The 25567-nt window shown below is 45.4% G+C and overlaps 2 protein-coding genes across 3 annotated transcripts in view; one reads left to right on the top strand and one right to left on the bottom strand.

The window, feature by feature from the left end:
* pwp1 (PWP1 homolog, endonuclein) overlaps nucleotides 1-23773 on the bottom strand; it is a 42995-nt gene extending 19222 nt beyond the window's left edge. Inside the window, exons 1-9 of the mRNA XM_072484903.1 lie at nucleotides 23557-23773; nucleotides 20884-20942; nucleotides 20536-20705; nucleotides 18442-18527; nucleotides 18146-18242; nucleotides 17086-17196; nucleotides 16046-16173; nucleotides 15467-15543; nucleotides 14334-14430 (exon numbers count right to left, since the gene is read on the bottom strand). Of these exons, the coding sequence (XP_072341004.1) occupies nucleotides 14334-14430; nucleotides 15467-15543; nucleotides 16046-16173; nucleotides 17086-17196; nucleotides 18146-18242; nucleotides 18442-18527; nucleotides 20536-20705; nucleotides 20884-20942; nucleotides 23557-23622 (891 nt within the window). The 5' untranslated portion in view covers nucleotides 23623-23773. The remainder of the gene's footprint in view (nucleotides 1-14333; nucleotides 14431-15466; nucleotides 15544-16045; nucleotides 16174-17085; nucleotides 17197-18145; nucleotides 18243-18441; nucleotides 18528-20535; nucleotides 20706-20883; nucleotides 20943-23556) is intronic.
* On the top strand, nucleotides 1786-12018 carry LOC140396352 (complement C1q tumor necrosis factor-related protein 4-like). Of its 2 annotated transcripts, XM_072484901.1 has the most exons (3): nucleotides 1786-1948; nucleotides 2898-2928; nucleotides 10821-12018. In XM_072484901.1, exon 3 carries the CDS (start codon nucleotides 10827-10829, stop codon nucleotides 11916-11918), a length of 1092 nt encoding a protein of 363 aa, XP_072341002.1. In that variant the 5' UTR covers nucleotides 1786-1948; nucleotides 2898-2928; nucleotides 10821-10826; the 3' UTR covers nucleotides 11919-12018. The 2 variants fall into 2 exon arrangements, with proteins under 2 accessions (XP_072341002.1, XP_072341003.1); XM_072484902.1 differs by lacking the exon at nucleotides 1786-1948 and having other exon boundaries at nucleotides 2806-2928.
* Nucleotides 23774-25567: the final 1794 nt, after the last annotated feature.

Raw genomic sequence — 25567 nt, 5'->3', positions numbered from 1 at the left:
AGATAGAATCATTGGATAGCAATCCGTAGCGAGCACCCAGCGCGTCTCTCCAGGAGGGATGCTGGGGCCAGAGGTCTAGTTCTACCACACCCACTGTGCAGGATCCTCATTTTGAAGAAGGATATTAAATAATGACAAAGGTCGCACAGTTCTTTTAAATCTCTGGCAACTGCAGAATCCTTAAATAATTACCTGGAACCTTGTTATTTTTCCACTGATTTACACTGTTATGATGCACAAAGTAATACCTGCAGTCCGATTGTACAATTACACAGCGGGGTAGAATGGCTATCTTGTATTTAAAATTTTCTTGCTGCGAGCATCCTGTAGATTTCAAACAACATTTCCAATACAACCCCCCCATATCAGGATCTTTCACTAACCACAAGCTCACCAGCAGCTGTTAAATGGGAACATGTGTAATGTGGTGCAGTACCACGCTGAAACCAGATTGAACAAACTAACACTTAATCTTCAAACATAATCCACGTCTGGATTGGGCGACATCACAACTCCAGGTCCCTAATCTCAAAGAAGCTGTTGGTTGGGGAAAGTGCCTCGGCTTTATTGTGTGTACTCCTGACTAGTTTCAAAATAGTGTTCCATCAATCCATGGGCAGCAATCTAAATTCAGAGAAGGTGCAGCTAGGGGCCAACATCCCATTGTGTGGCAGACAAATCTAACATTGTGGTTTTATGCATTGTAATGGCATCACTGAAGTGAGTATATCCAGGGGAGCTAATGTCTATTGTAAGACTTGTCCCAGATTGGTGAAACACCAGGTGGAACTTGTGCCACTCACACTCGTGTCTGTGGTTCCACATGGGCCCAACCAGCAGCCTTTAGAGAAAGGCTGTTAAAGACCAGGCAAATTTCAAACCTGTTAAACTTTTCAAAGCAACAACATGGTGCCCCCTCTTTGCAGCAACGCTGTGAGATTCCATCAGGCAGTACTCTTTTCAACCCCACCTCCATCAACGCCCACCCTGAACCTACTTGAGTGCTATTGGCAGAATCAGAAAGTCTTGGAATTTGTGGACGTACACTAGATCACCTCAATGCACTGCTTATTACAGGAGCAGAGGTCAAATATTGAGCGAGCCTGTGCCATAGAACACAGGAATCATTCCCTGCACACAGATAGTGTCGACACAGCAGCCCAAGCAAATTTCCATCCCACGTCATACATGCCCCATTATATCACATCTTATTAAAGCACAAGGCTATAACCCATTCAGTCCACTTATCACAAAATGGTTTATAGCTGCTCATTTACAGTTCCGGAGCTGGAATATCTTGATGAAACAGAGCACATTAGCTCGACTGTGAGAAACAAACAGTAGTCACACCCTACGGAGCCTCATTGAGTAGGTCTGAACATTTTGATATAACAAAACCCCAAGTAACTTGCAGTGTAAATAGGTGAAGATTGGCACAGATGGTTTGTGGGCAAATGCTGGCAGACAAGATCCAGTAATTACCCTCTCTGGGGATCAGGCTTAAAGACTATGAATGAAAGGGATTGTTTCGAAACCCATTTAAAATCAACTGATGTTCTGGGTCAAAGGATACATGGAATAAATTAATCTTGCATTTTCCCAGTACTGAGAAAAACAAGATAATCAAGTTAGACAAAAGACGGTTAACTCTGCATGACAGCCTTCGATCAGACTTATTAGTTCAGACATCAAATAGCAATTCCCTTGCATCTTGTATTAACAATTCTATTAGCTCACTGAAATACACAACAGATTCCTCATATGTACTCAACCAGAAAAACACTTTAAAAAGGATGTTTACATTGCAGTCCCGGGTACATTGACTACAATTCCAAAACACATCTGCTCACTGAAAGAGAGGAATTTCTTATCGCTCAAAGATTTCCTACGGCTTGTATGAAATCTCTCACCAACCCAAGCTATCGTTTGCAGCCCATGCCAACAGCAGGTAAACCAGATAAGATCAAAGCACTTCACAAAGGCAGCAAATAGTTTTTAAAATATTCTTAGAATGTAGGCATCGCTGGCATTTACTGCCCTTCCAGAGTTGCCTGGAGATGATAGTGGTGGGCTGGCTTTCTGAAGCACTGCTGGTGGGTTTGATACAACCAAGTGGCTTCCCAGTCAACTGCTGAGGGCAGTTAGGCTTCAATCATTTGAACGGGACTGGAGTCACATTAAGTCCCAGACTGAGTAAGGACTGCACTTCCACTAAACAGCAGACAGTGTATGATTTACCACCATAGCAATCTTGATGTGACCATAACAGCGACAGCAGAAAATAATAATTTCAAAAAGAGGGGAGAGGATTAGTTTAGAATGATCTTAAACTTTTGCATCACGACCTGTGCCCCTGGTGCTGGCGGCTGAGGCACACACACGCGCGCACACACAGACCACCCCCAACACCACTGCAAGTGCTGGGAGCAGTGCACGTCATAGGTATGCCAATAATACAGGACAAACATACAACAAAAAAATCTCTTTTAAAGACTTACTTTTCACCTGCAGTTACCATCTGTGTATGTGCCAAATATAATGTTCAGCTCACAAGCCCTACAACTGCGATCAGGCGACATATTAAAAATATTGCTTTATAATGGAATGAGCTTCCATTACCGGTGTAATGATGACAAACTGTTGGAATGCTGATGGACAAAATGAATGCTTCTGGGAATTTAGTTTGCTGATCCCTATTCTTAATGGTACATGGCACCTTTTATTCACTTGACACTAAACGTTAATATGTTAACCAGAATGCACAGAACTGCACCTAATGCAGAGCAATGAGAAATTTACAGAGGAACTGCACTGACCTTCTGCTCAGACCCTGCAGAAACTTAAAGCTTAAATCAGACTGGTCTGCACGTTAATTCTTCAATATTTATACCCCGCAGCTTCAAGGATCATATCCTCCTGCCCTTCCCCGTAAGTATGTTTATTTTTTCTAAATACTGTAGATTTATGTTTACTCTATGGTTATAACCAGATACGGATTGTTTAAATTTGCAAAGTGGAGTCACAGCCTCAGTTTTCAGTGTGGCAATTGTCCACGAATTAATCAGGGCAAACGTGCACTTAGTGACTAATAAATCTGCAACACTGCGGCTTGAAAGGATTTCAGTCCAGGAGCAGCTAATCCAGAAAACTGACACGGAGACAAGTGATATGATTGTTGTCTTTAGGATTCTAAAGGGATAGATAATGTCAACCATGACGAGCTGTCCCACCTTATCCAGAAAAGTGAGTGGGGACGTAGCCTGTGCTTGGGGTGGTGGGCGAGTTCAAACCAAACCTATGGAAACAATGCTTCAGTGAGCAAGTGACTCATGAAGGAGGCGATTTGTAGGGACCAGATAGGTTAAATCTGTTGGTCACTGAACTTGTGTAAGGAGCCACAGTGCCAATTGGTGTATAAATTCTCCCCCTCAGTTGAACATTGTTGCAAGGTTAAAATTGTCTGCATGATCAGTCCTGCTTACTAAAGTAGGTCAAAGAATTTCAGAAAAGAGGTGTAGAGTGCCAGTAAAATGTTTTTCTTTTACATTAACTGGTACAAGGCATCTATTATTCACACTTTACATTGCAAACCATTATGCTTCCGGAGAGAAGATTCAAGGCAGATGTTCAAGGTTTTTGTGGGAACTGATAAATTAAATTCCAATAGTATGCAATGGGTGCTGCAGACTCTGCAGGACATGAGCTGAGGTTTAAAACAAAGCAAGATGTACCTACTTCAAAAAGGGTGTGGAGTAGACTGTTGAGGGAGAAGTGGGGACATATTTAAGGGAGAAAGAATGTGAATGCAAATGAATCACTGTTAATTTTTCAATTGCACTAACCTTCCTCCACAGAAACACTTTAGAAAGGTAGTTAACATAGATTTTCCCAGTGACAGTGTCTCAGAATCAATGTCCTGTGTAAATATTCACATTAGTGAGAAAGGAGGTAATGCATAAAATGAGTGTGAGAAATCCTCTTGCTCGTAGTACATGTTCCAATGCCATCATTCAGACCAGGTACAAAGCCTGCAAGCTTCCATTTCATTTTCAAGGTTTCTACTTCCAAAGCCTAGTGCCCCAATTTGCAAGTTCCTCCAGAGGAACACTTTCACAGGCCACTTCCCTTCCTCATCACCAGAAATTCAAAAGACATTCAAGATCTTTAAAGACAGAAATACAATGACTCTCACAGTGCGGCACCACATTCTAGCACTGCCTCAAGATTCACATTCCCCTTGTGAATGGACTGATTACCTAGGTATTGCTGAAAAAAAGAGAGACACGCTGAAACTTTTGTCTTGCACTCAATCGGGACACTTTATACTATCTGAGAAGGGAATGTTGACTAGTTGGAAAGTGGACGCTGATTGGTAAGTGTTGCTATGGAGAATGCTCCAGTTACTGGTAATTGACAGATAACTGCAAAGCGTCGTTCAAAATTCAAACCAGGCAGCCCGATTGGTCGAGGCATTGTCTTGGGAATGAATCAGTAATTGACTCACTTATTTTGTTTGGCTGAAACAGGAGCAACATGTGTACATGTTCTTTCTGTCTGAAAAGAACAGGGCCCTGTTTATTAATATACGTAGCTTCCAGTACACATAAACATGCTATACTGCGAGCTCGACTGACAATCTTAACTTGGTAATCGGTGTAATTGCTAGCATGCTGAGGATTATTTACTAAATGTTGTCGAATCGCGGAATCACATCTAATGTTGGACAATGTATTTTGGGTTTTACCAGCACAGGTTGGTTGGGTGCAGACACGGAGAGAATGTGCAAACTCTACACAGACAGTGACCCGGAGCCGGGATCCAACCCGGATCCTCGGAGCCGTGATGCAGCAGTGCTAACCACTGTGCCACCTTGCTGCCCTTTCTGGCTAAATCTTCAGTTGGGTCCTGATGGTGTCAGAATGGAATGCGAATCTGTGAAGGATCCTGCTGGCTTCAGCCAGTGTCCTTGTTGCTTATCAAGTGGAGCAGATCGGTCAGATCCTGACAGATTTCTGGTGGGTTACCTGGGGGCAGGGGGGATAGGACTGTGGGATGTGTCCTGCATTGGTAGTATGCTAACGTACTTAGAAAGAATATTTTAACAACTTAAAATCTGACTGTTTGAATAAAACATGTTAAATTAGTGTCAAGAATACTTAAAAAATAATTTTGGGTTAATCATAAAATTCTGTTCTGTTAATTAATGAAATTTATCTACAATTTCCAAAAGGCATTTGCTAAGTTACCATGTAGCAGATTAATAAGGTCAGAGCTTGAAGTCAGGGGACAAGTGGCAGAATGGATTGCTAGCTGGCTGCAAGACTGAAAGCGGGGAATAGGGGTAAAGGGTATCTACAAAACTACAGCAGAAGGTGGGAAGTGGAATCCCACATGGAACAGTGCTGGGACTACTGCTGTTCACAATTCGTACTAATGATTTGGGCTTTAGAATCATAAACAATTTCTAAATATGCAGAAGACCCCAAATTGGGAGGGATAGTCACAGCGGGAGACTGCAACAAACTAACCACTGCGCCACAGAATGAGCAAATAAATGTTAATGCAGGCATGTGTGGGGAATTACATTCTGCTGAGAAAAACAAAGAGGTCACAAATTAATTGGAAAGTAAGAATGTAAATTGCGTAAGAGCAAAGTGATCTCGGAGCACAAAACACATGTTAATAAGGCGATTGAAAAGCAAAACAAACACCAGGGTTTTTTTAAAAAAAGAGGGATAGAACTGAAAAGTAGAGAAGCAATGTTCAACCTGTACAGAACCTTTGCTGGTCTTTTGCACAGTTCTGGTTGCCATATTATAAAAACAGTAGAGACACACTGGAAGGGGTTCAAAAATGTTTTATGAGCATGATATTCACCCAGTATTTTGTATCCATCCCCAATTGCCCACAGGAATGTGGTAATAAGCTACCTTCTTGAACCACTGTGATGCAGGCACATCCACAGTGCTGCTAGGAAGGGAGTTCCAGAATTTTACCAATTGACAGTGAAGGCACAGTTGTTACAACCCCAGCTGATGATATAACTGATGGGAAGATTCCAGAATGGAACCCTGAATCAAAAGACTGTAACTTTTACTTTTTAAAAAAACATGGAGGAGGAATGTCTCAGGAGTGATAATTAGTTTTAATAACAAAAAAAAACATTTATTAAACATGGAAAATAATACAATATTCCTTTGCTATCCCCTTATCTGAACAATTAAATATAGGTTTTAAGGTTAACACGGATGACACAGTACATTTGAAGCTAAATAGTCTTATTAGCACACAGTCTTTTTTTAAAACACAGATTTGCTGTGGTCAAACACACACTCCACTCTGAAAAGAAGTTAGTGTCTGTGGATTTCTCCTCAGAATCCTCCCAGATTGTCACGAGAGTTTCCAAGCTCCACTCCCAGAAGCACTTTTTAAAACTTTCTCTTGTAATAAAGGGTTTCCATTAGCAGGTTGCATTCTGAAATCCACTCCACATTTTCCAAAGGACTCTCGAACAAAGCTTCCGCTCCACTTAGAATCCATAGAATCCCGACAATATAAAAGGCCATTTGGCCCATCGAGTCTGCACCGACCCTCCAAAAAGAGTACCCTACTGAGGCCCACTCTTCCCCCCCCCCTAATCCTGCAACCCCACCTAACCGGCATATCTTTGGACTGTGGGAGGAAACCAGAGCACCTGGAGGAAACGCACGCAGACACAGGGAGAATGTGCAAACTCCACACAATCACCCAAGGCTGGAATCAAACCAGAGTCCCTGGCATTGTGAGGCAGCAATGTTTAAACAGTGTTTTTCAGCCTATAGGAAGACATCCCAAACTGTAGGATTACTTTGGAAACTTAGCTTCTCATGAGCCAATCCCGTCTCAGCTTTGTCACCCATGAACGTTATCCTGTTCTATTTCCAAGTTTGTAGACCCAACCGCTCTTTATAGTTCCTCTGGAGCTTGCTTTCTTGCATTCTATTGCTTTGAGCAGAGCTATGAAAGCTGCCTTCTCACGCTCGGTGTCTCCAACTGTTAGCAGATCTGTGGGAGATATTCCCTCAGTCAGTCTAACTACACTAACTGCCCTGACTTTCAGTTAAAACTAGAACAAAAGGAAAGTTTTTTCCCCTTACAAGGGCCTCTAGTTGCCAAGCAACTATATTTATTCTTCACGCCATTGCTCGCTCTATCGCGGTTGTAACTGCACCAACTCCCACACATACACAATCTAATGATAGGTCCCTTCCAGGCACAGAAACATTAATAATAATAATAATCTTTATTAGTGTCACAAGTAAATCTACAATGAAGTTACTGTGAAAATCCTCTAGTCGCCACATTACGGCACCTGTTCGTGTACATTGAGGGGGAATTCAGAATGTCCAATTCCATTTAACAAGCACATGAGGAAACTGGAGCACCCGGAGGAAACCCATGCAGACACAGGGAGAACGTGCAGACTCAGCACAGACAGTGACCCAAGCCAGGAATCAGACATAGGTCCCTGCCGATGTGAAGCAACAGTGCTAACCACTGTGCTACCAGGCCGCCCATTAAACCCACCTAAAACTATACCTTATTTCTAATGTTTACCAATACAAATAGAAACCCCTTAAAACTACCTTTGTTTTCCGAACACTATGACATAGTTCTAAATCAGGATAATGTGCAAATTAGAGGGGTGTCATTCCCATGCCGCTGCTGCTCTTATTGTCGTGTGACTGTCCAGTTTTATTCTCTTTTCTGTTGCGGTTTACAAGGTCATTTCAAAAGGCATTTAAGAATCAACATTGTTGTGGGTTTGAGTCAGACTGGGGTTATGGGCCAGGGTTTAGAGAACCCCAAAGTGTATCATGGAGTTCACCTGACCCACAACCTTTAATAGATTGTGGTATGGGGAGCACACGGCCCACTCTACAGGTGTGGTACAGCAGAAATTGAAAAGTATTTTTTAAAAGCAAAGCAATGTTTATTCTATGAACTCAAGTTAACCTTTTTAAAACATACAGTGAACATCTTAGCAACCATCAATTCAAATACAACCCCCAAAGAATACACTAAGTAATCCTTAATAACTTCCCAAACAACATCTAGAAGACTTAAGAAACACCTTTTAACAGAAGCACATTAGGTTTACATTCACTACTGAGAACATTTATAATTCTGTATAAACCAATAATCTGTTCATGGCAGAGAGATCAACAGTACACCTGCTCTGTCTGGCTTCAGCTCCAACACTGTAAACAAAACTAAAACACACCCTGCAGCAAACAGCCTAAAACAGAAGTAAAAAGCTGACAGACAGCCCAGCTCCACCCACTCTGACATAACTGCAGTAATAAACACCCATTTCTTAAAGGTATTCTCACTACAGATATTTCTATACACACCCATTTCTTAAAGGTACTCTCACATGACACTGGGTAAGAACACCAGAATCGCTTTGCTGAAGGATATCAATGAACCAGATGTGTTTTGACAACAATCCAATAGTCTCATAATCACCATTACCAAGAGCAGATTTTTATTCCTGATTTTAATTAATTGAATTCTCCCAGCTGCTGTTGTACGACATAAACTCATGTCCCAAATTCAGGCCTCTGGATTACTAGCCCAGTAACATTACCATTCTGCTACTGTATCCATTTGGGCAGCACAGTAGCAAGCATTGTTGCTGCACAGCACCAGAGTCCCAGGTTTGATTCCGGCTTGGGTCACTGTCTGTGCAGTATCTGCACGTTCTCCCCGGGTGCTCCGGTTTCCTCCCACAAGTCCCGAAAGTCGTGCTTGTTAGGTGAATTGGACATTCTGAATTCTCCCTCCGTGTACCCGAACAGGCGTCGGAATGTGGCGATTAGGGGCTTTTCACAGTAACTCCATTGCAGTGTTAATGTAAGCATGTAAGCCTACTTGTGACAATAATAAAGATTATTATTATACCTACTGCGAAAGGATAAACATGCTCGAGCTCTTTTCTCTTGAAAAGAGAAGGCAGAGTGTGGTGACTTGTTGGGTCTCTTGAAAATTATAAATGGTTTTAATAAACAGAGATTGTTTCCATTTGTGAGCAAAAGCAAAACGATAGGTCACGAATATGAGACAGTGACCAAGAAAATAATTAGAATGTCTGTGCAGGGGGTTGGGGCTGAGAGCATTGGCAACAGCGCCGCTCCCGATGGCCCAGGTGAATATCCTGCGCGTCCGGCAGTGGTGGCAACGCTGACGATTTGGAGGCTGCTGAGGCAGCATTTGAAGCTGAGGGCAAGGTCAAGAGAGATACACATTCAGGGGAACCATAGGTTTGAGCCAGGGAAGTTGGATGGTTTCGGAGATGGGAGGAGAGTCAGGGTATTAAAAGACCTGTTCCTGGGAGGTCGTTTTGAGGAGTTGGGGGGAAAATATGGACTGGGCCAGGGGGAAGTATTTAGGTACCTGCAGCTCCGGAACGTTGCCAGGAAGGAGGTTCAGAACTTCCTGATGGCGCCGACCCCCTCGTTGTTGGGAGAGGTATTGACGACAGGAGGAATGGAGAAGGAGGTGGTGACAGCAATCTATGGGAGGATTTTGGGGGAGGATATGGTAGCCTTGGAGGGGATTAGAGCCAAGTGGGAGGAAGATTTGGGGGAGGTTATGAAAAACAGTCTGTGATGTGATGTGATCCGGAGGGTAAACACCTCAACCTCGCGCACTGAAAGTAGTGTACAGGGCGCACCTCAAGAATGAGCCGACTCTTTGAGGGGGTGGAGGATGTATCTGAGCGCTGTGGGAGGAGCTCCGCTAACCATGTTCACATTATTTGGTCCTGCTCGAAGCTAGAGGGGTATTGCAAGGAGGTTTTCAAGGTCATCTCAGGGGTAGTGCATGCGAGTTTGGAGCCAGGGCCCCTACAAGCCATTTTCGGGGTGTCGGACCGGCCCGGGCGGCAGGCGGCTTCGGGGACAGATGTTTTAACCTTCGCCTCGCTGATTGCCTGGAGGTGGGTCCTGTTGGGGTCAGCTTCTCTGCCCTGTGCCTCAGCTTGGCGGCAGACCTGCTGGAATTTTTGACATTCAAGAAGGTGAAGTTTGAGCTGAGGGGGAGGTGGGAGCGTTCTACAATTCATGGGCATTGTTTATCATGCACCTTCAAGAATCGGACATCGAACATTATGGGGGGGCGGGTGCAGGTTGAGCAGAGTGTTTATGGGATGACTAAAGAGAATTGTTTTGTTTCTAGTGTTTGGGTTTGTATGTTGAAGGGGATGCTGTTTGGGGGATTGATACTGTATTTGTTATTGTTGCTTATCTTTTGTTGTGTACTTGTTGAAAATGTGGAAAATGAGGAGAATAAAAAAAAGTTTAAACAAAAAAAGAAAATGATTAAGAAGCTTCTTTTACTCAATTAGAATGTGAAACTGACTACCACAGGGAGTGGCTGAGGTGAACAATACAGACTGACTTAAGGGGAGGTTAGATGAGCATGAAGGGGAAGGGAACAGGAGGTCATGCTGACAGATTTAGATGAGAAAGATTGGAAAGAGGCTTAAGTGGAGCATAAACGCTGGCATAGACTATTTGGGCTCTCTGGCCTGTACTCTGCCTATTATCCAATGTGAAAATATAATTCCAAATCACTCTCAAGATATTTAAGAAACAGGCACAATTTGAAATGTACCTTCACAATGTGCGGTGGGTTTGGTTTGTTGCCCTTCACTTAATTCAGTCTTGTCAGAGTCAACGCATGTGTAAGTGATTAGAACAATCACAATCAATATACTGTTAGATTACCCCAACACTTACTTCCAGTCCTCGTCAATTCAATTACATTTTTTTCCCCAGGGTGAAATGGCCTTTCTGAGGTTCATGCTGCTGACAGGGTTTGTGGACTCTCTTTCTCGTCAGTCAGTTACAGCAGCATCTGGTTACCACTGCAGTCTCCATCAGCAGTCAGCATTCTCCGCTGCCAGGACAAGCAGCATGTTGGGAGGGCCCCAGAAAGCGGTTACATTCGACAAGCTCTTGGTTAACATTGGGAACGACTTCCATCCGGATACAGGCAGGCTTGTATGCAGAATTCCTGGGGCTTATTATTTTGCCTTCACAGTTGGAAAGTATCCAAAGAAGATGCTGTCAGTCATGCTGGTGAAGAACGGGTATGAGGTTCAGGCAACGGTCTTCGATGAACATCGGCAAAAGAATCGCAAAGTACAGAGCCAGAGCTTGATGCTGCAGTTAGACGTAGGCGATAGTGTCTGGCTATTCCTCTATGGTAGCTCAAAGTACGCTCTGTACAGTAACGTAGGGCCATACACCACCTTCACTGGCTACCTGGTCTATCCAGAATTGCCACCCCACTGGCTGGCCAACAGTTTGCCTTCAGTTAGCAGCACCTCCAACTGCTCCCATTCCAACTCTAAACCGAAAAGAAACCAATCCTCTCTCAACTTCCTAACTTCACCTCAGCCAAAGGACAGCCTTCGTTCTGCATTTTCTGCAGCCAGAACAAGGTCGCTGCTCGGGGAACACACACAGCATCTGCCACATGAAGCGGTGACGTTTGACACTGAATACATCAACATTGGCAAACATTTTAACAAACTGAGCGGCTTCTTCACGTGCCAGATCCCAGGCGCCTACTACTTCTCCTTTAATGTTGGAAAACATCCTTTCAAGGCCATTTCGGTCAAGCTGATGAAAAATCTCAGTGAGGTGCAGGCCATGATTTTCAACGAAGATGATTCTCAGCGGAGGGAGATGCAAAGTCAGAGCATAATGCTGCACCTGGGGACTGGTGACAGAGTGTGGCTGTACAGCCAGCAGCACCAGCGCTTCGGTTTGTACAGTAACCATGGCAAGTACATCACCTTCACTGGATTTCTTATTTACCCAGACATTCTAAAGAGCCACGGGAAACTGTGTAAAACCACTCACCAGTAGCGGAACTCTCTTTAATTCCAAATGTCTGCAGCATTCAGTACATCTGAAACCCAGCTGAATTTTACTGCAAGGTACTTTAAATAAAAAGTTTTGTACCCAACCAGAGGCTACTAGTTTAGCATTTTTGACTGTTTTAGAATCATAGAATAGCACAGCACAGAAGCACGCCATTTAGCCCATCACATGTGGTAGCTCCTTCAAAGGGCAACCCAGTTACTCCCACTCCCCCATTATTTCCACAAGGCCCTGCAATTTGTTTCTCCTTCAAATATTTATCTAATTCCAATTTAAAGGCCAATATTGAATCTGTATCCACTACCAGGCAGTGCAATCCACATCCTAGCCACACACTGCATTAAAAATACTTTCCCCTCCTGTCACCTCTGGTTCTTTTGGCAGTTATATCTTTGTCTCTTGGTTTTCAACCTTCTGGGAACAGCTTCTCCTTACCTAATCTATCTATTCATGATTTTGAACAGATCTATCAAATCTTCTCTCAACCTTCTCTGCTTCTCGGTCTCTCCCTGTAACTAAAGGCCTCATCCCCAGAACTAGTCCAGCACATTTTCTCTGCATCCTCTCGAAAGTCGTCATGCCCTTCCTAGCATAGATTCTAAACAAGGTTTCCAACATTAGACATGATTCCGCAATTGGGCAGCACGGTAGCATTGTGGATAGCACAATTGCTTCACAGCTCCAGGGTCCCAGGTTCGATTCCCGGCTTGGGTCACTGTCTGTGCGGAGTCTGCACATCCTCCTCGTGTGTGCGTGGGTTTCCTCCGGGTGCTCCGGTTTCCTCCCACAGTCCAAAGATGTGCAGGTTAGGTGGATTGGCCATGATAAATTGCCCTTAGTGTCCAGAATTGCCCTTGGTGTTGGGTGGGGTTGCGGGAATCGGGTAGAGGTGTTGACCTTGGGTGGGGTGCTCTTTCCAAGAGCCGGTGCGGTCTCGACGGGCCAAATGGCCTCCTTTTGCACTGTAAATTCTATGTTAATCCTGATTGTGCCAAGAATAACATTGCAAACTGATTTACGATTATCAGTCAGGTTTGCAGTGTGGCTCACTTACGCATGCTAGGGACTACATATTTTCACACACAGGGCCCTGTCCTTTGTAGACAGAAACAGGATGTTCACACATCATACCTTTTTCAACCAAGCAAAAGCTTTAGGGACAGCCATTCCTTGGTTTATTCCTCATGGCAACGTCTTGACAGATCAGAGTTAATTTGCCTCATTTGAATTTGAGAAGTTTGATAGTTAACTATTCCCTGCTGCATTCTCCATGGCAACACCTCTACCAGTCAAAGCCTGCCAATCAGCACTCTCTTCTCATGTAGTATAAACTGTTGTTCGCTTTACTATTGATATTCTTGCAGCAGTCCTGATGAGTGAAAGACCAAAAGCTTCGACAGCATGTCGCTTTTTTCAGAAATACGCAAGTTCTGTGCTACCAAACGACTATTTGATAGTTCTTTTGAGTTATCTCATTATTATAGAAACAATGTACTGTCACTGGGATCAAGCACAGGAATTTGTGGCTGCGCTCTCCAGTAAGATGACCTGAGCAATACAAAACTGCTAAAGGTTTAACCTAGAAATTCATAGGCAAACTGACACACGGCTATACAACATTGGCTTTACCATAGTGAATGCCCTCAGACAGTTCACAGCAGTTAACAAAATCTGACACCAAGTCACACAATGGGATATTTGGAGAGATGACCAAAAGTTTGTACAAAGTAGTAGGTTTTAAGAGGCGTCTTCCAAGAGGAAAGAGATGCAGAAATGCAGAGAAATGCAGAAAGGAATTCCAGAATTTAGCTCCCAGTCGGCTGAAAGCTCGACCAATATTGGTGGAGTGAAATAAGTGGAGGAAGGGTGCACTCAGTAGCACACAGCCATGTATGGAGGTGTTCCTCTAAATTGGGTGAGCTACTATAACAGGGACACAGTGGCGCAGTGGTATTGTCACTGGACTAATAATCCAGAGACCCAGGATAATCCTCAGAGGACCCAGGTTCGAATCCTACCATGGCAGATTGTGAAATTTGAATTCAATAAAAATAAGAGTCTAACAATGACATTAAACTATTGTCGATTGTCGTAAAACTAATGTCCTTTATGGAAGGAAATCTGCAGCCGTTACCTGGTTTGGCCTACAGGTGACTCCAGACCAACAGCAATGAGGTTGACTATTACATGCCCTCTGAAATGACCCAACAAGCCACTCGATCGAAAGGCAATTAGGGATGGGCAACAAATGTTAGGCCAGCAGTCCCACGAAGGATTTTTCAAACATTGTTATGCACTCCAGAGATTACAACCCTAGGTCTGTGAGAAGATCAGTCAGAGAGTTGTGGATTCTGGGTCAGGTATCAGCAGTACTGAAAAGGTGGGTTTGTTTCAGCTTACCTTGTCTGTATGTGAAGAGAGTTGCGTCACAGGTTTCTTCTGCGACATATCCCAGAGAATCACTGACTTGTCAGCAGATGCACTGGCCAGAACGGTCCTATCATACATCAAACACAGTTAGCAGCACTGACATTAATGGCTTCAAATCCAATCCTTATTCTTTATTCAGGCAATCAACAATAAATGACTCTGTGCTGAATTATTCTGTATTTTTGCTCTATCACGTTTGGTCCATTAAAGTAATTATGTGGAAAAAAAATCAAAACCAGGAATATTCACATTGATTGTAGTTCTAAAACACCAAAGTCAGCTGTGTGAACATAGGACACATGTTCATCAATCACGCATTTCCTCGCTGACTGCTGGTTACTGAGTGAACTGACCACTTCCTCACTAGTTAACAGCACTAACCCATGCACCACTTCCCTCCGTACTGGTTAATAACACTAAGATGTCTATTTCTTCGTTCCCCTCCAATTAATCATGCCAACTCACCAATTTCTCCTCCAGTTACAAGCACCAAACCACAAATTTCCTCGCTCCCCTCCAGTTACTGGCACTAAACCCAGAATTTCCTCGCACTCCTCCAGTGACTAGCATTAACGCCTGCATTTTTTAGTCTCCTCCAGTTACTAACACTAAATCCTGAATTTCCTCGCTCCCCTCCAATTACTAGCACTAAACCCTGAATTTCCTTGGTCTCCTCCCTCCAGTTAGCAGCACTAAACTACACAGACAAGAGAAGGAAAATAAACCAACAGCACCATCTTCTGGCAGTTGGTTAGATTTGTGCTTCTCCTGTTAATTCCCCAGAAACATTAACCTGACAGTTCAATTACACAGACCCACATCAGTGGGGATATGAAAGTGCAAGCACAGGTATTTGAACAAAAATAAGTTAAAATTAATGTAACATAATCAAATGTTAATATAATCACAGCTTTAAAAATGTTGTGAAATGTAATTTTTCTCATCAAATACTGACACCTTGTGGTGAAACGGAGTGCTGTGTGTCAAACATACAAGATTGTAAACTCAGCCAGTGAGGGCAGTATTTGCATTTATTCTATGACTCTACATTACAATTTGAACACCCCATGAAGAAAGTGGCAATATGACAATATAAGCATTACCTGATGTGTCTGTTCCATGAAAGGTCAAGAACCGCATCAGTGTGTCCATCCTCTCCTTTCTCTGCACTTGCAGCACCCTGAAATAATTAATTACCATTGATGAGAAATTTCAGGCTTACTTCTCACCAGTTGATTCCCTGCAGAAGCAGTACAGTCTGGCTATTTAAATGAACAGTTAAGCCTGTTTGCGTCCACATCAGGAGACTCGTGCCCTGATGAAACAGCCAGCATTAAAGAACTGCACAATAGGAACAAGTTGTATAATGGGGAGATGCCAGGATCAATACTTCAATTAAATTACCTGTGTTCAGGCTGGGGAAAGAAGAGTGGAAACGGGCAGGGAGCTGGTCCGTGATGTCAGATTCCCTCTCGGCATCACGAACACAAGGTGTGACGCTGAAAATCAAACAAGCTCTGTGACTAACAAACAGGGCGAGGATTGACCTGGCTACCTGTGGACTCAGATAGTAGGGCAGTCCTCGGTGATTCGTCTATCAACCAGTATGCACAAGTAGCAACACGGAGCAAATACTCACACTCCCGGGTTGCCACAGTATGTGAACTATACGGTCTCAATACCTTTCTGCCTTGCTTTTTTTTCTTTGCTTTCTTGATCCCCAGGCTGAAGACGGGTTCCAGACAATCTACCACATCCAGATTCCACACATCAATCACAGGAGTCATGTTACCCACTGCAGCGTAATTCCCTACAAGGAGAAAAATATGATCAGGAGTCGATGGGGGGAAAAAAACAGGACATGCAGTTACCAGTGGAACAGCAACTCAGGGAGTGGCCAGTGAACGGGACACAACACCCATCAGGACAGGTCTTGGGGGCGGGGGGGCAGACAAATAAAGCCTGAGGGAACATAAAAAGTCCAAAGCTGTTTTTAAAATTATGATAAGTAGCAAAACACACAGAAATTTGAGTTTGAAAATAATGAAAGAATCAAGAAAGAAAAAGGGAAATGGAGATCAGGCAGAAAATACTAATCAAAAGAACAGGTTGGTGAGGGGGGCAGCACGGTGGCATAGTGGTTAGCATTACTGCCTCACGGCGCCGAGGTCCCAGGTTCGATCCCGGCTCTGGGTCACTGATCATGTGGAGTTTGCACATTCTCCTCGTGTTTGCGTGGGTCTCACCCCCACAACCCAAAGATGTGCAGGGGAGGTGGATTGGCCACATTAAATTGCCCCTTAATTGGAAAACTGAATTGGGTACTTTAAATTTATGGGAAAAAAAAGAACAGTTTGGTGGAGGTCACAAGGATGGGATGCAGCTTTAGTTAACTGGTGAAACACAGAAATGTAGAATTTAGGAGCTGGAGGAGGCCCTTCGAGCCTGCTCCGTCATTCATTATAATCACAGCTGGTCATCCAACTCAATAGCCTGGTCCCGCCTTCCCCCTCAATGGCCAGGGATTTGCCAACACTTCTAGACAAGCTCTGGGAGTGGGCATTAGCTGGGGAGACAATGTTCCAATGTGCTTTCACTTTCATGGCCAGGATGTCAGTTTATATAGTCTGGGCTTTGACCAACACAATGACCAGAAAATTCCACTACAACTGTGCAACCACTCAATGAAAATTCCTTTGAACAACGTCCTCCCCCAACATACCAGTTAGTGCTTCTGGATTTGGGTCAAAGTTGAGCCATTCGACACACAGCGGGTAAGCAGGTAACAGCACATCATGATGAACGTAGAGAGATTGTTCCTCCTGGTTATGAACTGTAATAGACAATTCATTGTGAGTGTGTCAAACTGTGAACAACATTGAGGAACATCCACCACCATGAACATGGACGCGTGACAACCAGCTTCTGACACCACACCTTTCTTAGTCTACATCACAGTTCACCACAACATAGTGACCAGAGCTTTGCACTCTGCTGCTTCCCCCCCCTCACCCACCCACCCAAACCAACCCCCATCATTTAAAACAAATCTGATATAGGACTTACAAATGATGCAATCCAGCACCAGTAAACAACACACCTTGGAAGTCAGCAACTCTGCACACATGCAGTTGAATAAAAAGACTTATATTTATAGTGTCGTTTACAACCTCAGGATACCTTGAAGCATTTTACAGCCGATGAAGTACTTTTGAAATGCAGTCACTATCAGAAAGGCAGCAGCCGTTTTGAGTAGAGCAATGTGATTCTAATCAGCTAATCTAATTATTTTTAAAGTGATGTCGATTGGGGGATACATATTGACCAGGACACTGGGGGGAATGCCCCTGCTCTTCTTCAAACTAGTGCCACAGGAAACGTTTACATGAGTGAGGTTCAATGCCTCACCCATAAAAGAGCACCTCTGACAGTGCCATATTCCCTTTGTACTGACGAGTCGGCCTAGATTTTTGTGACTCAAGCCTCTAGAGTGGGACGTGAACCTTCAGACTTAGAGGCAAAGGGACCACCCACCAAGCCACAGCCACACAAATGCACAGGATTCCCAACGATTGAGGACGTTGGGTCAGTTCTCTCCAAACCATTTTAATTTAACCTGTTACGACAGATATTTAAACCACACACTGGAGAAGCACTAAGGCCAGTAGTAATTAAACCACCTCCCCCACGATTTCCCCTTCTCCAACGCCGGCCGACCACAGGAAAGAATACAAGAATCCCTGTACAATCTGATATGCAAAGTGAGATTAATTGACACTCACCGTATATCTCAAGGCTGCAGCAATCCTTTTCGGCCTTCCCCACAACGATTAGGTTATCAGTGGGCTTGATTTTGAAATCTTCATCTTCATAGTGGTCCTGTAACATAGGTTGCCAGTTTAAATTTCAAGTAACCGCAGCACTGTGGCTCAGGAGCAGCAGCATGGCACCAGACGTTAAATTTACACATTCATTAATCATTAAAAGGCGTTTCTGTAACAATGTCAGTCAGAAAGAGAATGACAGGCAGGTTCAGGTGAATGGGAATCATTCTGTGAAGCTTCGTGCTCCGACTTACTGTATTTTTAAGAGTGACATATGGGTCATCTTCATTGCTAGCGTAGACAGTGAGTCCTCCCAAACTATCACCAAGATTCACGCCACCTACACAGAAAGGCAGAGTCATAATCAAAAGAAAAGTTTTATAAAATAAGACGACACAAAAGTTAATTGGTTCCGGGGAGGTGAGAGATTCAGTAAATGACCGCAACCATCAAAAACTGGGAAAACAACGCATCTCAAGTGGAGCGCTTTGCTCATTTCACTACTCTAAATTTTTATTTTTTTTAAAATAATACTGGAGTACCCAATTATTTTTTTTCCATTTAAGGGGCAATTTAGCGTGGCCAATCCACCTAACCTGCACATCTTTGGGTTGTGGGAATGAAACCCACTCAGACATGGGGAGAATGTACAAACTCCACACGGCCAGTGACCCAGAGCCAGGATTCGAACCCAGGTACCCAGCGGCGCAGTCCCAGTTCTAACCACTATGCCACATGCCGCCCCCTAGTCAAGTATTATTAAATGTGCAAAGCTGCTGATTATTTCCATCAAAATGTTGGTGAAATATTTGGTTTGGGCTTTGGTTGAAGCTGCATTGTCAAAATTATGGGGAGATGGTGGCGTTTCCAAATCCCTGAGGAGCGATTGCTGCCTTTCATCTTGTGCAGTAAATAAGATCTAGATTTATGTCATGATAATAACATAATTGCCATTATCACACTGAAACTATCAATTGTCATAAAGACTCAGCTGGTTTACTAATATCCTTTAGGGGAGGAAATCTGCCATCCTTACTTGGTGTGGCCTACCTGTGACTCCAGGCCCACAGCAATGAGTTTGCATGGTAGCATAGTGGTTATCACTGTAGCTTCACAGCGCCAGGGACCCGGGTTCGATTCCTGGCTTGGGTCACTGTCTGTGCGGAGTCTGCATGTTCTCCCCGTGTCTGCCTGGGTTTCCTCCGGGTGTTCTGGTTTCCTCCCACAAATCCCGAAAGACATGCTTGTTAGGTGAATTGGACATTAGGAATTCTCCCTCAGTGTACCCAAACAGGCACCGCAGTGTGGGGACTAGGGGATTTTCACAGTAACTTCATTGCAGTTAATATAAGCATACTTGTGACACTAATAAAGATTATTATTAACTGCCCTCTGTAATGGCTGAGCAAACCACTCAGTTCAGGGGCATTAGGGATGGGCAGCAAGTGCTGGACTGGTCAGCCTCCCAAGAAATTGGTCAGATACTTCATGGATCACGGTTTCTGTGAATCTACAATTCAGACTGCCTGCGCAAAGTTAGTACTTTGATTTAAAGGACACAGAGAGTAAGATATCATTCCAGTGCTTTCCTTGGACAGACTAGTGGGCAAGGGACGCTGTTTTCGAAAACTCCCTCAGGTGATTGTGTAAGTCAGGGCCATCATCGGACAGATAATGCCCGACTTGCAGAAGTGGCCAGGACAAAAAAACGGGCAGCCCATTTTGGATAAACTCCGAGCAGAGTGCAGAACAGCAACAGACCTTCAAGGTGAGAACTTTACAGCAAATTGACCTATAGTACATGCCCTCTCCTTCAGTCCTATTCAACCCATTGCCCTTGTGCTCTCTCTCTCAGCACCAGCACCTTTAATGTAATAAATGTCACAAGGTGATACACTGGAGCATTAGAAAATCAAACACACCGGAGCATTAGAAAATCAAACATATGACTGACCTTCATAAGGGGATATTGAGACAGGTCACTAAAAGCTTGCTCAAGGAGGTGGGCTCTAAGGAGCATCTTAAAGGAGGGACAGAGAGTGAGGGATAGGCAGAGAAGTTAAGGGGGAGGCAAATTCCAGAGTTGGGCCTAGCCGACTGAAGGCACAGGTGGACTGATTAAAAATCGAGGGTTCTCAAGATGCCAGAACCAGAGCAGCACAGATACGTCAAGAGGGTTGTGGGGCTAATGGGGATGACAGAGAAAAAGATGAAACCTGAAAAAAAACCTCATTCCAGGAAGCACTATGGACTTTATGAACACTTCAATTTGATTCAATTTAAGAGTTGAAATGATAACAGGGTGATCAGTGGCATCATATCCTGAATCATCCTCCTATGACACTCACCTTCCTCCTCATCATATCTATCGAGGTCATATTCTGCCAGGCTGTCTTTATCTTCCTCCTCTTCACCATCCTCCAGGGTCTTGGAATCACGAGAGGCAGGATTGTCTGTTCCATCCATCAACTCCTCCTCATTCCTATCCACTGCCTGTTCCTCCCCCTCCTCCTGATCACTGGAAACAAATCCATGGTATTAAGTGTGTTTAATCAGTCAAAGGCCTCGCTCATTCTCCCACTTGCTATCGCTCGGCTATCACACCCAAAAAGGAGGCAGCGAATCACCACTTTCTGCTTATCTTTTGATAAAGGAATTTTTTGTTCAGGAGTAGAAGGAGAAGCAATGTAACTTACTCAAATTCTTCTCTTGCATTGTGGATTAATTCCTTCAACTCCTGCTGAGTCAGAGTCACCTAGAAAAGAAAATTTGTGAAAATTATTACCATTCTAAAAGGAACTTTCCCAGTCAACTAGACGACAGGGCATCTGACAATCAGACTATTATGACATCCCTTCCCCCACCCCCCAAGTCTGACCAGTAAGGGGAAACAGGTATTTGCTGAGCAATTACAAATCAGCAATTTCCAGGGCAGACCGCTTCAATAATTCCCAGGATAGGACGACTGCTCGCTGTGAATTCCCAAGGATATTTTCCTATTTTGCTGCTGGAAGCTCAGTGCAAACTAGCAGGCTGTGTAACTCTAAAATACTCTTGCTATTACAACAGTTCATTTCCGAGCTCAGACTGGGAGTTAGAAAGTTCATCCAATGAGAGCACATCCCGGATCCGGTCAGTATCTCAAAATGGTTTAAAATCCAGCACCAGAATCATTTATTGGTCAGTGCTGACCTTCTGACAGAGCAGCACTCCCTCACTATTAACCATCAGACTGTGCAACGATCCCTCAGTACCGACCTTCTGACAGTGCAGCACACCCTCAGTACTGACTCTCTGGCAGTGCAGCACTCTCTCAGCACTGACACTCTGACAGTGCAGCACTCCCTCATTACTGTCACTCTGACAATACAGCACTCCCTCAGTACTGACCCTCTTGACAATACAGCACTCCCTCAGTACTGACCCTCTTGACAGTGCAGCACTACCACAGTACAGATTCTCTTGACAGTGCAGCACTACCAGAGTACAGATTCTCTTGACAATACAGCACTCCCTCAGTACTGACCCTCTTGACAATACAGCACTCCCTCAGTACTGACCCTCTTGACAGTGCAGCACTACCACAGTACAGATTCTCTTGACAGTGCAGCACTACCAGAGTACAGATTCTCTTGACAGTGCAGCACTACCAGAGTACAGATTCTCTTGACAGTGCAGCACTACCACAGTACAGATTCTCTTGACAGTGCAGCACTACCACAGTACAGATTCTCTTGACAGTGCAGCACTACCACAGTACAGATTCTCTTGACAGTGCAGCACTACCACAGTACAGATTCTCTTGACAGTGCAGCACTACCACAGTACAGATTCTCTTGACAGTGCAGCACTACCACAGTACAGATTCTCTTGACAGTGCAGCACTACCACAGTACAGATTCTCTGACAGTGCAGCACTACCACAGTACAGATTCTCTGACAGTGCAGCACTACCACAGTACAGATTCTCTGACAGTGCAGCACTACCACAGTACAGATTCTCTGACAGTGCAGCACTACCACAGTACAGATTCTCTGACAGTGCAGCACTACCACAGTACAGATTCTCTGACAGTGCAGCACTACCACAGTACAGATTCTCTGACAGTGCAGCACTACCACAGTACAGATTCTCCGACAGTGCAGCACTACCACAGTACAGATTCTCTGACAGTGCAGCGCTCCCTCAGTACAGATTCTCTGACAGTGCAGCACTACCACAGTACAGATTCTCTGACAGTGCAGCACTACCACAGTACAGATTCTCTGACAGTGCAGCACTACCACAGTACAGATTCTCTGACAGTGCAGCACTACCACAGTACAGATTCTCTGACAGTGCAGCACTACCACAGTACAGATTCTCTGACAGTGCAGCACTACCACAGTACAGATTCTCCGACAGTGCAGCACTACCACAGTACAGATTCTCTGACAGTGCAGCGCTCCCTCAGTGCAGATTCTCTGACAGTGCAGTCATCCCCAGTACTGACCCTCTGACTGTGCAGCACTCAGTACTGATTCTGTGACCGTACAGCTCCTACACTACTGATTCTCTGACAGTGCAGAACTCAGTACTGACCCTGACAGTGCAGCACTCCCTGTTCCCTCAGTACATGACCTTCTGACAGTGCACTCCCTCAGTACCGACTCTCTGACAGTGCAGCACTCCCTCAGTACTGACCCTCTGACAGTGCAGCACTCCTTCAGTACTGACCCTTTGACAGTCCAGGACTCCCTCAGTACTGTCACTCTGACAGTGCAGCACTCCCTCAGTACTGACACTCTGACAGTGCAGTGTTCCCTCAGTACTGACACTCTGACAGTGCAGTGTTCCCTCAGTACTGACCCTCTGACAGTGCAGCACTCCCACAGTACTGACCCTCTGACAGTGCAGCACTCCCTCAGTACTGACACTCTGACAGTGCAGTGTTCCCTCAGTACTGACACTCTGACAGTGCAGTGTTCCCTCAGTACTGACCCTCTGACAGTGCAGCACTCCCACAGTACTGACCCTCTGACAGTGCAGCACTCCCACAGTACTGACCCTCTGACAGTGCAGCACTCCCTCAGTACTGACCCTCTGACAGTGCAGCACTCCCACAGTACTGACCCTCTGACAGTGCAGCACTCCCTCAATACTGACCCTCTTGACAGTGCAGCACTCCCTCAGCACTGACCCTCTGACAGTGCAGCACTCCCTCAGTACTGACCCTCTGACAGTGCAGCACTCCCTCAGTACTGACCCTCTGACAGTGCAGCACTCCCTCAATACTGACCCTCTTGACAGTGCAGCACTCCCTCAGTACTGACCCTCTGACAGTGCAGCACTTCCACAGTACTGGCCCTCTAACCCCGCGTCCCCTTACCTTCTCCGGGGATTCCCTTGCCATCCCGCGGGGGACCCAGCTGACGCAGGTTCTGAGGCTGCTCATGGTGTCGGGTGACGGCGGCAAGCGCTAATGTTCGGGACGGGATCTGTCAACACTGCCGGTGCCGCTGCTCCGGACTCACGTTGCCTGCGTATGAGGCCGCTCTTCAGAACCACGCGCAGCTTCCGCCCCCTCACATCCGGTCAGAGCTCCGCCCCCTGAACTCATGGGTGCCGTCTCTCTGACCCTCGACCCGCCATCTGCAGTCTCCGGGCGCCGCCCACTCCAGCCCCTTGCCCCGCCTCGTCTTCCTCTCACCCCACGCACTGGCTCCAGCCCCGCCCACTGGCCCCCGTCCCGCCCAGTCTCCAGCCCCGCCCACTGGCCCCCCCGTCTCGCCCAGTCTCCAGCCCCGCCCACTAGCCCCCGTCCCGCCCAGTCTCCAGCCCCGCCCACTGGCCCCCGTCTCGCCCAGTCTCCAGCCCCGCCCACTAGCCCCCGTCCCGCCCAGTCTTCAGCCCCGCCCACTACCCCCAGCACCGCCCACTGCATCCGCAGCTCCGCCCCTTCCAACCGCAACCCTGGCACCGCCCTCTGGTCCCGCTTCTTCCCACCGAATCCCCGGCCCCGCCTCCTCCATCCCTGGCCCCGCCTCCTCCGTCCCCGGCCCTCTGGGTCCTCCCTGCTCAGACTAGAAGTTTCCATAGCAACCTCCCTCAGCATTGTCCGAGGCCCATTCACCATGGTGCTCACTATGGAACACATTTAAAGCGTTGTCAATGTTTAAAGGTCGGAAAACCCTGCAGCCAAGCTGCACACAGGAAGATCCCACAACAGCCCCGAGTCGATAATCTGCTTCATGATATTAGTACGAAGTCTTACAACACCAGGTTAAAGTCCAACGGGTTTGTTTCGATGTCACTAGCTTTCGGAGCGCTGCTCCTTCCTCAGGTGAATGAAGCAAGATTCACCAAAAGATCACAACTCTGAAGATGGCAGGACACATTGAGAGAGCGGTGGGCAAAGCACAGGGGGTGTCGGGCTTCAAATAGAACATTTAGTACAAAAGCACAATATTTATGGAACATCTTTATAAAGCTCTGGCTTGGATTGAGCTAGAGTTTTGCATCAAATTCTGGTCACCGCACTTCACGAAGAACGTGAGAGTTCTTGAGAGGGTGCAGAGGTGGGTGTCCTCCCACTAGTCCCGAAAGATGTGATGTTAGGTCGTTTGGACATTCTGAATTCTCCCTCTGTACTCGAACAGGGGCTGGAATGTGGCGACTAGGGGCTTTTCACAGTAACCACATTGCAGAGTTAAAGTAAGCCTACTTGTGACAAGGCTGAAGGATTTTAGCCACAAGGTTAGGTTAGAGGAGTTGGGGGTTGTTCTCCTTGGAGCAGACAGTGTAGTGAGTTGATAGAAGTATACACAATTCTGGAGGCCGGTTTAGATCAGTTAGCTGGACAGCTGGTTTGGATACAGTGCAAGGCCAACAGTGTGGGTTCAATTCATGAAGGCCCCACCTTCTCAACCTTGTCCCTCACTTGAGGTGGTGATCCTCAAGTTACATCACCTCTCCCCCTCACAGGGGAAAGTAGCCTCTGGTGACTTTCTTACTTTTACTTACAGCATTATGACAGGTTAAAATAAGGTAGACAAGAAAAAGCTGTTTGCACTGCCTCGGGCAGTCATTTTCAAAGTCGGGGTCACGATAAGAACAAAGAACAAAGAAATGTACCAGCATAGGAACAGGCCCTTCGGCCCTCCAAGCCCGTGCCGACCATGCTGCCCGACTAAACTACAATCTTCTGCATTTCCTGGGTCTGTATCCCTCTATTCATGTATTTGTCAAGATGCCCCTTAAATGTCACAATCGTCCCTGCTTCCACCACCTCCTCCGGTAGCGAGTTCCAGGCACCCACTACCCTCTGTGTAAAAAACTTGCATCGTACATCTACTCTAAACCTTGCCCCTCTCACCTTAAACCTATGCCCCCTAGTAATT

This window comes from Scyliorhinus torazame, chromosome 19 (assembly GCF_047496885.1).
Source record: "Scyliorhinus torazame isolate Kashiwa2021f chromosome 19, sScyTor2.1, whole genome shotgun sequence".
NCBI lineage: Eukaryota > Metazoa > Chordata > Chondrichthyes > Carcharhiniformes > Scyliorhinidae > Scyliorhinus > Scyliorhinus torazame.
This window is presented reverse-complemented; position numbering and strand designations above follow the sequence as displayed.